Source organism: Rhamphochromis longiceps, linkage group LG22, assembly GCF_057381845.1.
Source record: "Rhamphochromis longiceps isolate RC_006_pf linkage group LG22, R_longiceps_female_GT1.1, whole genome shotgun sequence".
NCBI lineage: Eukaryota > Metazoa > Chordata > Actinopteri > Cichliformes > Cichlidae > Rhamphochromis > Rhamphochromis longiceps.
In genome coordinates, this window is record NC_140577.1 from 12,589,226 (window position 1) to 12,603,199 (window position 13,974).

Sequence of the window (13,974 nt, forward strand, 5' to 3'; positions counted from 1 at the left end):
CATTACAACGAAGTACAACTAAAACAAAGCAGTCTGATAAATGTACGTTTTGTATGCTAGAAGTAAGCATTAACAAAAAAACATAAAAATAACTTTATCTTGTACTTTCCACTCTCTTGACGAGGATCCTGTCTCATGGCCGACAAGTCCAGGCAAAACACTGGGGGCGGGGCTGTGGATGATGACTAATACAAATGAATTAGCACAACTTAAACAGTTTAAAGCAACAGTACTTAAAACGTTACAAAAACATAATGTGTACTTATTACAATAAAGTTATTATATCATATGTATACTTTTGGGTCTACCTAACACACTTCATGAAAGTTACTTTAACTATTTTTCAGAACTGAGTAAGAACAACTTACTTCTTTTAGTAAGATGCACTGTTGGGTTTTACAGTGTATGAAAGAGAACCAGGAGATTATGTAATAATGCACATGACTGAGGGTGTTCACTGGAATAACAATAAAAGTTTTGGTGGTTTAGTGGGGCTGAAGATGGGCTTCTAGGGCTGGATCATTTAGATAAACTGCAATAGTGAAAATTATTATGATAATTTGGGCACATCAGCTTTACATAGTAAATTTAAACTGTGGCTTTCTTTGTGGTTCACCATACACTATTTTCAGTCATTTGTCATGATCTAGAAATAAGTGAATATGTACCTTAAATCATAAAACAAGGGAGAGGAATAGCAGACAGAAGAGAAAGCAGTGTATCTATAGAGTGAATGAAATATCTTCATTTCTGGCTGTGTTGACTTGTATTAACAGAAAGAGTTGTTTAATACGACATTGCCATCTGCTGGTGAAGATGAATAATTACAGAAAAGTGAAACTCTTGAGGAAAAGATGTGGGGATAAAAGCCTGAAGGATGCCAAATAACACAAGGCCAGGGCTGAAAATCAGCAGCAACAAGTCTTACGGTGTTATGAATCTAAGTTAGAAATTTTTGGTTGAAACTATCATTAGCAGTGTTGGTCAAGTTACTTGAAAAAAGTAATCAGTAACTAATTACTGATTACTTCCCCCAAAAAGTAATCCCGTTACTTTACTGATTACTTATTTTCAAAAGTAATTAATTACTTAGTTACTTTTTAAAAACACGATTTACAACCTGAATAGGTGATAAAGCGATAGATCTTTCAGCCCAATGCTACTTTTTCTGCATAATCCATCATACAAAATGTAATCAAATGGAAAAGTCCCTTTTTTTAAAACTTGTTTTATTAGTTTTAATCTTTTAACTTTATGCATCAAGCAAAAATTTAATTATATGCAACACTCTCTGACTGGAAGAAATTTGTTTTAAACCTATTTAAACCTATTTTCTGCACATTCCAGCACATAAAAAAAATATATATATATATATTTGAGCGGGTTTACACTCAATCTTTCAAATAGATGCAAGTAAAACACAGCAGAAAATAAATAAAGTCAAAGACTCAGCGGTCCTTTTGCTCTATTTTCACCTGTAAAGCAGGAGTAGAGTAGGCGGAGGTTTTCCCTGGTGCAGGTGTGCCGCAGCGGTCAGTGGAAGAATCTGCAAGTTTCTCTGTGAGTTTCCCATTACATCGTAGCGCACTCGGTGCTTGCTCAGAGGTTTAGGGGTTTTTTTTCGTTGTAAAAAGAAGTTTTCTTCCCACGCACAACGGACGTTAATGTTTTTGTCACTTTTTATGGAATCAAACTTAAAGTAAGGTCAGTACTTCCACACTTTAAACGTTGCATGCTCATACTCTCTCCCACACTCCATATAGTATCCATTGTTGCACACAGCTGTTTTCACAAACGTTGCACTTGCTTACGTCACTGTCATGAGACATTCTCGCAAAAAAAAAAAAAATCACAGTTTTAGTAAGGCAGTAACGCAGCGTTCCTACGGGAAAGTAACGGTAATCTAATGACCGTTTTTGCAATAGTAATCCCTTACTTTACTCGTTACTTGAAAAAAGTAATCGGATTACAGTAACGCGTTACAAGTAACGCGTTACTGCCCATCTCTGCTTATAGGTGGTATAACTTCTACTTATAGGGCCGTTCAGTTTTTATCTCAACAGGAACATTGGTGTTGTTGGTCACTCAGCTCATGACCAACTGAGGTTTAGGTGATAAAACGTGAATGTTTCCACATTAGTTTAGGATGAAACTCTTGAGGAAAAGATGTGGGGAGAAAAGCCTGAAGGATGCCAAATAACACAAGGCCAGGGCTGAAAATCAGCAGCAACAAGTCTTATGGCGTGATGAATCTAAGTTAGAAATTTTTGGTTGAAACTATCATTAGTACAGAGGTACGACATTAAGTGTTTATAGCCATCTGTAAAACATGATGCAGCTGCATTTCAGCCACTGTTATCTTCAAAATTAAGGGAATTATGGAGACAAAAAGTAGCATTACAGCTTGAGCCAGCATGCAGGACCACCCAGAATATGTCTGAGAAGCAACAATCTATTTTTTCAGTATGACAATGATCCCAAACACACCACCAGTGCAGTAAAACTATACATGGATTAAAAACAAGAGAATGGAACACAGTGAGCGTCCCTAGAGCCTGAACCTCAAAATTATTGAAGCAGTGTGGGATCATCTTGACAGAGAACAGAACAAAAGGCAGCCAACATCCAAAGAAGAGCTTTTAAGCATCCTTCAAGAAGCCTGCAAAGCTTTTCCTGAAGACTTAAAGAAATGACAAGAAAACATGAGTAAGAGTTCAGGCTGTGGTAAAGAATGAAGATGGTCATATCAGATATTGACTTTCAAGCTTGATAGAACTACAGAAACTCTGTTTTTGCTTTATATACTACTGTATTTCCATGTATATTTGCACGTTTCAATAAGTAACTGCACATATTTACCAGTTTCTTAGCAAAATAATGAGACATGAGGTGAGGCTCAAGACTTCTGCACAACAGTTCCCTTTTGTTCCTCTGTTTCCTTTTGTGTCGTTTGTCTGTTTTGCTACAGAAGTGAACATGAGAGTGCAATGAGCTGACAGTTGTGTTTGATAGCAGGCTACTGTTGTGCCTTTTGTTTAGGGGAAAATTCTGCTTTGAGGCTTGTGTGTCACTTGTTCATATCAATAATTAATCAACCCTTGCACACAAATAGCTCTGACACTCACACATTCTATATATATCACACATTTCTGTGTTTAACTTTTTTGGCAGGGATGATTTTCAGGAATCATTCTCGTCCAAGCTGTGCTGCTGAAGCTGAGGTGGCATGATCTTAAGATTAGTCTGGAGGGCAAAAAAAAAAGTCAGCATTTCAGACCTCCTCTTTCCTCCTTCATGCTGACATTCACACCTAGAGCCAAATTAAAATCACTAGTTTACTTTACATGCATGTCTTTGGACTATAGGAGGACATCGGTGTGACTGGAGACAATCCATGCAGGCACAGGGAGGAAAATACAAGCTCTGCAAAGAAAGGACTCTGCTAACTGGCAGACACAGCTCAGCTGAACCTGCAAGGATGTGAACTACACCTGTGCATGAATCATTATAAAACATAAAGAAGGTTTAAATTAATACAGTGATCTAAGCGTATCTGTCTCTACCTGTACTGAACTTGCTAAAGATAAAAATTATTTAAAAAAAGACAGTCTCTCTGTAGATGTTTGGATGATTCAGCCAACCGGTTCTTACTAAATCACTGGTGCAGATATAACTACAGTTTCAAGAAACAGCAATGGGTTTTAAGTAATCGCATTACTTACATTTCAACCCCCTGACACTTTATCGCCACACTTCTATTCATCTGAAACCTGTAACTCCTTGATGCTGTTCTTCAATAGGAAAATTAATAACATTCACCAGCAACTCAGTTCGAATGCTGTTTCTACCCCCTCTTCAGAACCTCTTCTCCAATTTGAGCCCCTTTCCACCTTTCATGTTCCTGATATAGCTGATATTTCCATGTCCATATGTAAATCGAAGCCCGCTACATGTCATCTTGAACCTATGCCTACAGGACTGTTGAAATCTTGCCTGTCTTCCTTACTCCCACTCATCACCGGTATTGTTCCTTCTTTATTCAAGATTGCTTCAGTCACTCCTATACTGAAAAAACCTGCCTTAGATCCTAACAACCTTCATCTGTTTAACAATCAACCCTTTATTTCTAAAATACTTGAAAAGTCGCAGCTCAACTTCATTTACACCTGGTTCATAATAATATATACGAGAGATTTCAATCTTCCACTGATGTCACTGACAGCACAGAAACCACTTTATTTAAAGTCACTGATGATCTTCTACTCAGAACTGGCTCTTCTCAACATTCTCGTCCTTTTGGATCGGAGTTCAGCCTTTGACATTGTCTCTCACTCCATCAAATCATTTAAGGTTAAGAGCCTTGGTGTCATCCCTGAAGATTACTTCCTTTTCTTTCCATCCAGTTTGCGTCCAGTCTTGTTCATAGCCTCGTTACCTCCTGCATTGACTACTGTAATTCTCTTTTACATGGTCTTCCCCAAAAATCCCTCCATAAGCTTCAATTGGTTCAAAACTCAGTTGCTTGCATTATTACCAGAACCCCCTCCCACCTGTCATGGGTTGTACGGGCAGACCGTGTGGAGGGAGGAGGAGAACCAAAATGCAGACACTTGGAACAAAACTATAATTTAACAAAGGGTGAGCCGTTTATTTTTGGCTGGGAAAAGACAGAAACCAAAAGGTAGATGAACACTATTGGAAAACTAAATTCTAAACACAAGGGACAAATAACAAAACCTTGAACATGATTTAAAAAAACTCAACACGAGGACAGAACTCTACAGACAACCTGACACAAAACAAAGGAAGACAGAGAACTTAAATACACAGAACGTTAATGAGGGAAGTGGAAACACATGGGGAACACAGCTGACACAGATGAACATGGCGCCACAGAGAAAGCAAAACACACTGAACACAGAAACACAAGACTGTCAAAATAAAATAGGAAACATAAAGAGAGGAAGACTATGACAACACAAGATTGACGATATGACATGGAAAACGGAGACATGAAACACATAACAGACTGGGGACACGGAATGATAGACAAGGAGAGGAACATGGAAACAGATAAGGGGAACAAGGGACAGACATAACTAAAAATCATACATGGGGGACAAGAGACTTACACAGGAATCAAAAGGATACATAAACAAGGGAGCATGGATGAAACTTTAAACAAAACCCAATTAAGACATTGTAATAATAACACTAGAACTTACCATTACTCTAATACATCACAAGAAATCAGACAGACAAAATAAACTCAAAATACTGGGTCACAGACCCAGTGTCTTGACACCACCAACACATCACCTCTGTCCTTCAGGAACTTCACTGGCTCCATGTGAAATTCCCTGGCTAGCCCGGAGAAGGCTGCATCCCTCGCTCAAAACACACAGTCAAATTTTATATGTAAGAGGATGGTACAGATTTAAACTTTTTCTTAGTCTTTACTACATGATTGTTACAGATTAATGGTTTTAGAAGCCTGAGCTTACGTTATTTAATCAGAAAAATATCGGCTTGTTCTTATCCCTTTATATTCTTTTACTTTTAGAATGACCAGAAACATACAGGTGATGATGAAACTGTTTGACTTTGTGTTTTCCCAAGCATGTTTAGTTTTATAAATCAGCGTGCACTTCAAACACTATTTCTTTGAATGTTTTTTTCTATTAGATAAGATAGTAGTAAGATAAGCCTGATTCATAATTAGGAAATTCACATTATTAAAGCGGCAAAGTGTATAGCATAACCTATAAAAATAACAATATATATAAAAAGGAAAAAACACTTTAAATTTGGAAGAAATATAATTTAAATATAATCATGTATATAATACAACAATACAACTGAATTTACTTTACATATTTTTTGTTTGTCCAACTTAGACCCAGTACAAAAGAAAATGTCAAATGTGAAATGGATCCATCTCACCTTTTAACCAATCAAATATGGGCTGCTTGACTTATACTGTGTCAGTTTCTCTCTCCTGTCTTTCAGTGCCCTTATTAAGTCTAATTCTGAGTATAATCATCCTCTACTCTCCAGCAGGGTTGACGAGGTAAAACATAAGAAAAGGTCCGTTTGGGACTTCACGCGTCAGAGGAGTAGACCCCACCCTTGTTGTTTCCTTTTGGATTTTAATTGGTCGAGAATGCCGGGCGTTGAAAGTCAATTGGAAACACGTCGCTGTCGATCACTTCAGAGGCGTTTCTTACCCAGTTCGTAGGAAAACTGCAAAGGCTCCCACTTACCGCAACTATCAGCTGGCAGAAAACACTAACCAGGTGAAAATGGACTGTCCTTCGGAACAAATGAGGCCCCTGTTGAGAGCAGTGAGTACCCGCACAGCACGACCCAGACGTCCGTTGTAACTGTGCGGCTCTTTTGTACGTATTTGCCCCTCGTTTGCCAGGTAGCGCTACAAGTATCAGGGATGCGTGGGAGTCAGTGAGGCACCATCCGGCGAATGCTATTGTTAGCCGGCTTTCTATTTGTGTCACATGCCGAAGCTGCAGGTTCTCTTAGAAAGTTATTTACCATCCCGGTTGTTATTCGCATAGCTGGAATTGGTTTGCTTTGACTTAATTGGCCTGCTCGGTTAACTTATTACCGTTATTAAGAACAAATGATATAAAAAAATTGACTAAATCAGTTACTTTGTTGCCAAAGTGGCTTACTTTATGAAACAGAATATTTATATGGTTACAAGCATAAGGCTACTTTATCATGCTTGTAATTGATGACGGGTGACTGTACAGGCAGTTGTGCATTTTTCTTCTCACGTTCAACAAGTTAACCTGCCCGTTAAAATGAAGCTATGTGCCCCAGCTCCGCAAGCGAGGACATCTGCCGCTAGCACGTCTACAGAAATAAAACCTCGTTTGCATATCAAATGCCCCCAGAATAGAAAGCCGCTTTCTGCTGTGATGTTTCCGTGTCAGGAAATGCTGCTAAAGCTTACTGTAAAGGTGCAGCTCGACAGGAAAAAATAAACACGTAAGTGAAAGGAAAAAAATGCACAGCGTCAAAAGAGTCAGGACCACCTCTCGACTATTTGATGTTTAAACGCAGTTGTGGGCGAGAACAAGCTAAAGTCGCACATCTGTTGGTGTTAAAGATAGGAGGATGATAAGCGCATCAAACACACAGTGCTGCTTTCAAGACCCCCTCCCAAAAAGAGCTAAGTTTAAAATGCAGGCAGGGTGACTGACGTCATGGCTGGTGTAGGGTCCCACTTCTGTCTTTATGTGGCATGCATGTTTGTGCGCGTGAGAAAGTGTGCGTGCAAGTGAGGAAGCTCAACCACACTAGCCGTACAGTGAGAATGACTTTTCAGCTATATGCGCACTTCTTTCCTAGACACGGAGGTCAGAATGTGCTCTGACACTAGGCCCCTTTGTGTGCTTACATATTTACATGACCAATCTCAAGAACATACCATTGGTGAGCTTTGAGTCGGGCAGTGTGTTCGGTTCAGCTATCATCTGTATGATTAAATGCATGAATCTGTTTCAACAAGCTGCTCATGGTATTATCAGGCTTGCTGTTTGACCCCTGCTATTGTTGGGAGGCTTATTGAAATGTGCTTAAGCAGTGATAATCTCATTTAACTGCGACTGAAGACTTAGCAATTGTTTAGTTTGGCCCTGGCTCTTGTTAATTTAAAACGACTTGCTGTTAGAGTCCCGCAAAGTATGCACACATTCTATGTTCTGGCACAGAGCGGTCATTATTCTCTTGAGTTTGTCATATACAGTAGACTTGGGAATAACAAGACACCCCACGATATGATGCTATCACAATGCTTCACTCAGGATACGATATTATTGCTAATTTTAAACATTTTGCAATATGAGGGTTATTGAAGTAATATATACTGCAATCAACTTTTTTTTTTTTTTAAACTGCAAATTATGTCTTCAAAGTTAGACTTTGTCAGTATGTTTTATCCAATTGGATGAGTTCGTCTCACTTCAGTTATTTATTTACTTTTACTGAAAAGAGAGATTGTCCTGCATGCAAACACTGTCACTAAAACCAGCCATAAATGTTGCCTTAGGACAGCCAGTCTGCTACCAGTCTGACATCGGTGTGATTGAATACGGTCAAGTTGGCAATTACATGCATTCTACTTCTGATAAAACAGCAAAAAGTGTGTAATACCATCAAACTTCAGTCAGCACAAGTTGAAATTGTTTCTTTGTAAGGAGTTTGCTGTCCTATTATTACTTGTGTGACTTAGCCATTAGCTTCCTATGAATGAGGAGGTAGCTTTGTCGTGCTAAGTCTGTCCAGTGTTGGATGGTTTTTTTTGGTTGAACCAATTGAACTTACGTTTGCTAGGCTAACGTCTAAGGATCTTGGAAAGAAAAGCGTCTGGACTTCTCCAAGTTTCCTTAAAGACATTTCACCTCTCATCTGAGAAGCTTCTTCAGTTCTAAGAGCAATCAGGGGAGAGTTCCAGATTTTAAGGCCTATGGGAGTGTCCCATTGATCCTCTACCTAATCACATGAGCCAAGGTGTGAAAACAGGTGCGGGTCACAATCAGTCAAGGTTTCGGGTGAACCCATTGTGAAACCTAGCCTCACCCTATCATGTGATTTACTAAGGTCAAAAGGCCCAGGATGTGAGTGGGCGTTAAGGCGTCTGGGAAGGGATCACAAAACTGGATTTTAGATGGCAGACAGTTGGTGTCGTAATATATTCTGCTGATAAGCTAGTTTCTTCTCAGGCAGTGTTTGTGGTATTTATAGGGAGGCCTTTGCATGGGTTTTACTTCATGTTTAATTGACCAGCCTCAGTGCTAGAGAATGTTTTTATTTTTATGGCAGAATAATTTTATGATTGGCTATATTTTGCATGTTTGATCTTTATCATGAGTATATAGCCTTGAGTCTATTTCACCTGTCATTGGGTGAAAGATGTGGTACACCCTGGACAGTAGAGCAGGGCGATGTGACCAAAAATATTTATCACGATATACATTTGAAAATTTGCGATAACGATATAACTGACGATATAATTGACACTAGACAAAATACTTTACAACTCCACAACTTTGATGGTGTTTTTTGCACTAATAATGTATTTTCACTTAAACAAGCAGCTGTTTTTTCCATTAAAGTTATATAAAAATTTAACAGTGCAAATGCAAATTCCTCGCTGACAGTTTAACCAAAAGGCATTTCCAATGGAAATTGGCCGACATATCCTCAGCATAACCATGTATAATATCCACAAAACTTAAAAAGAGGTTATACACACACAATACAGTAATATTATGTTGAAGCACAGTACGTATCACTCCGTGAGGCTCCTGCCTACGGTAGCCGTAATGCTCCGACAATCCATCAAGCGGTGCGGGTTCGTAGCTTAGTAAAGTCGTACTAAAACATTTGACAGATTTTCGAGTGCCGTGTACGACATAAAATCGTTTCGAGGTCAGTAAACACAACCAGAATTCATACATAAGGCACACGGGATTATAAAGGGCACTGTCGATTTTCAGAAAAATCAAAGGATTGATTTTAACTCATTCACTGCCATTGACGTCTATAGCCGTCAATGGCAGTGAATGAGTCAATGGGTTTAACTCATTCACTGCCAATGGCTGGCAGTGAATGAGTTAAGTGTGCCGTATTAATTCATTAACATGGTAATAATGACGGCCCACTAGCATGCTCTACCAAAAATAGTGCTTTGTTGTGTATCTGACAGACGAAAGCTAAACCAGTTCCAAACCACTGAACTTGCAGCATTTTTACAAACCAATTCGGTTCATCTGTTTCATTCAATGATCCGCTTTCGCCCTTCTCATTCTTCGTCGCCACCATGCCTTTTTCCGCCATGTGCGTATGAAAACAAAGGCACGGCGCATGCGCGTTTTACCCATATTCTATCGCAATATTTAATTTTCTTATCGTTGCCCAACATTATACCGGTATTACCATGAACGGTATGATATGGCCCAGCCCTAAAGGACAGGTTGCCAGTTAGTCTATCACAGGGAGGATATCTCAGGATAGATAATCATTCACACTCACATTCACACCTAGGGCTGCCACGATTAGTCGTCTAGACACGATTACGTCGACTATTAAAATCGTTGACGACTAATTTAATAGTCGACGCATCGTTTGAAGCTTTGTAAGATCCCAAAAGCTGCAGGAATAAGTAGTAGGATTTAAGAGTGTAATAATGGACTGAAACAGGAGATGGCAGCACTGCATGTACAAGGATGCCAGCTGCCGTTAAATCCCGAAGAAGAAGAAGCTGTGTCCCAGAATTCATAGCGCGGTGCAGCGTACTTGTCAACAATGGCGACAGCTAGTTAGTTTTAATATTACTCTTATTATTCTTTCTGGGTCACAAAATAAAGTTTAACCTATTTTCAGGCGAGAATGTAGCTGTGTAAACCTCAAATATCTGCTCAGTTTATCAAGACACCACATATTTTCAAAAGCGCTCCGACGTTTTTGGAGACGTCTGTTACTCACCAGCTTGATAGCTAGCCGGGGGCAAGGCTCACTAGAGCCCGAGAACACCAGGCTCCCGGCTAATTGTTTTCAAACCCACCGCTGTCTTTCACTACTCAGGTTAAACATGTAATATAAGTCACTTAGATAACTTAAAAATGTTATTGTTTGGCTTTTTTTAGTATTTCATTTGTTCCTGAGTAAATCGGTTTGGCTGAGAAATAAAGTTATAGTTTTTACACAGCCGAATAAACGTCAAGCAGACAACTGATTTTCAGAAGTGTGAGATGTTCGAGAATATACTCTGGTGTCCTGTTATATTTTAGATAGCAAGGAGCAGAGTTTATTAAACTCCACCGAAACAATCTGCAAATGTCATTAAAATTTAATAAACTATTAACTTAATAATAATGGATTGGATTTATATAGCGCTTTTCAAGGCACTCAAAGTGCTTTACAATGCCACTATTCATTCACTCTCACATTCACACACTGGTGGAGGCAAGCTACGGTTGTAGCCACAGCTGCCCTGGGGCAGACTGACAGAAGCGAGGCTGCCATATCGCGCCAACGGCCCCTCTGGCCATCACCAGTAGGGTAAAGAGTCTTGCCTAAGGACACAACGACCAGGACAGAGAGCCCGGGGATCAAACCGGCGACCTTCCGGTTACAGATACGCTTCCCAACCCCCTGAGCCATGGTCGCCCCAAACTTGTCTTTATTTTTAATTAGCACATACCTTAAACACTTCAAGCTGTAAGCTAATGATAGTTATATAAGGGCAGATGCGTGCTGGTGCAATAAGCTGTACGTTTTACGTCCAATGGATGCGTGATCTGATTAGTCGACTAATCACCGATTATTTTTGAGATAATAGTTTGTGGCAGCCCTATTCACACCTATGGCCTATTTAGGGCTGCCAAATTAAAATAACTCATGCATGGTTTTGGACTGTGAGAAGAAGCCAGAATACCTGTAGAGAGCATGCAAACTCTACACAGGAACACAAACTCTACACAGCTGGTGGATTTAAACAGAGGATCTCTTGCTGTAAGTCCTTTGTATCATAGCAGAGCTATAAATACTATACCAATAGTTTAAATGTATGGCAGCACGGTGGCACGGTGGTTAGCACTGTTGCCGCACAGCAAGAAGGTCCTGAGTTCAATTCCAACATCAGGCTGGGGTCTTTCTGTGTGGAGTTTGCATGTTCTCCCCGTGTTTGCGTGGGTTCCCTCCGGGTACTCCGGCTTCCTCCCACCGTCCAAAGACATGCACTTAGTGGGGATAGGTTAATTGGTTAACCCAAATTGTCACTAGGTGTGAATGTGCGAATGAAAGTGAGTGCGAATGGTTGTCTGTCCCTGTATGTTGGCCCTGCGACAGACTGGCGACCTGTCCAGGGTGTACCCCGCCTCTCGCCCTATGACAGCTGGGATAGGCTCCAGCGCCCCCCGCGACCCTGAAAAAGGATAAGCGAAAGCGAATGGATGGATGGATGGATAGTTTAAATGTCTTGAAGTGTATAAACATATTTATTGAGGAAAAAAAACAACAACACAAAAACATCAACCACAAATTGTCTACAAACTAAACTTAGACCATTGGGGTTTCCCTTTTTTGTATCTCGTCCATTTTGAATATTGTGCCTAATAAATCCAAATGTGCTATTATTACCACCCCGATTTCTGTTTTTGTTTATTGACTGCACTGATCAACTTCAAAACTACTGATAGATGAAGTTATTAATAATGATCACCTGTTAGATCTATTGTAATGCAGTGTTCTGCTTGGAAACCTTGGGTCGTGGCATTCATGTAGATTTTACTTGTACAGTCCACCTAAATAATGTTTCAGACCAAGCACCCTGTGATGACAGGGGTGTTTGCCATCCTGTTATAGTTAGAAGGATTTGAGAAAGAAAGGAAGGATAGAATGAAGAATGAAAGAAAAAAAGAATTGCCTACTTGGGTCAGGATCACAAAGACTTGTTCCACTGGTCTTGAGTGGTAGACTGGTCTAAAATTGGCTCTTAGATCAGCTTGATCCAGCTAAGCTTCCTGATCCAGCACTACCCTGGGTTGAGTAAATGCTGTGTCTCAGAGGTTCTTTCTTTCTTAGAAGCAGAAATCATAGAAAAGCTTAAAGAAATTAGGTGATTCCATAACAAACCGACAGGAAAATGAATAATTTTAATGGATAGTAAACCTGAAGATTTCCAAGAAAAACAGTCCCAAATATTCCTTTGATTTAGTCAGTGTGGGGATTTGATTTTTTTTTATTTACTTTTCTCTTTTAGTAAGCAGTATGCTTAGACTTTGTAGTCTTGATTAGCATAGGAATTAATTGATGCCTTTTGCATTTATCTGTAGTAGAAAATCAAATTCTTTCACATTTTGTGTTTTTAAACTGACACAAAAAAACAGCATTTTAAGCACTGAAAACTGTATGTTACTGGGTAAATGAGGCTTGTAGTAAAAAGTGATTTTAGTCCCCAGTTCCAGGAGAAATGCAGTATATAGGCACCACTCCATTTACTGTTGGCTGGCAATCTAATCTAGGGTGAACAGGAACACAAAAATGAAAGTTGGGCAGGCTGTCTTGAATGTCTCCTCGACATTTTTCTTGAACTTTCTAGCAAGGAAAGTAACTGTTTTATATGATAATTTTATGCATTTGAATAGAATTGAAAAAAACAAAACAAAAACATGTTCTCACACTTGAAAAGAGTAAGAAGCTATTTTTTCTTAATTCAGTGAGATAAGTGATTAATAGAGTGACCAGTCAGCTCCTAACAGTTGTAAAGCTGACATGGGCGTAGAAAGCAATGCCATGACAGGCAGAAATGTTCAACATTTAACATGTGACACAGAAATGACAAATACAGCTGGAGAATTTATTAGGTACACCTTTAATTCTTCGTGGCACAGATTCAATCAGATGCTGAAAACACAGATTCCTCAGAGAATTTCCATGATTTGAATCTCCTGTTACACCTCTTCTGTGCTCTCTTGGATTGAGATCTCATGACTGTGGAGGCCATTTGAGTACAGTGAACTCATTATGTTCAAGAAATAAGTTTAAGATCGTTTGATTTGTGACATGGTGAGTTATCCTCCTGGAAGCAGCAATCGGACGATGGGTACACTGTGGCAAAAAAGGAATGGACATAGTTAACTAAAATGCTCAGGTAGGCTGTTGTGTTTACTACTAACTGACCACCTTTTAAGGGGCTCAAAATGTGCCAAGAAAATATAACCAGGCCATTACACTAACAGCAGCAGCCTGATCTGTTGACCTGCCATCTAGATGTCAGTAAGTTTTTCACATCTTCTATTGTTAAGCTTTTGTAAGCCCATCTGAACTGTGAAGCCTCAGTTTCCTGTTCTTAGTTGTTGTGTGGTCTTCTGCTGCCTTCTTCCCATCTGCCTCAAGTTTTAACAGAAATGCTATTCTGCACACCTTGGTTGTAATGAGTGGAGTGGT

General features: G+C 39.5%; 1 protein-coding gene across 8 annotated transcripts in view; it reads left to right on the top strand.

Moving 5' to 3' along the window:
- Positions 1 to 6,196: 6,196 nt before the first annotated feature.
- LOC146643623 (sodium bicarbonate cotransporter 3-like) overlaps positions 6,197 to 13,974 on the top strand; it is a 62,670-nt gene continuing 54,892 nt past the window's right edge. For all 8 annotated transcript variants that reach the window (XM_085395819.1, XM_085395815.1, XM_085395820.1 and 5 more), the window contains exon 1: positions 6,197 to 6,344. In XM_085395819.1, coding sequence (XP_085251945.1) covers positions 6,303 to 6,344 — 42 coding nt within the window. In that variant the 5' untranslated portion in view covers positions 6,197 to 6,302. The remainder of the gene's footprint in view (positions 6,345 to 13,974) is intronic.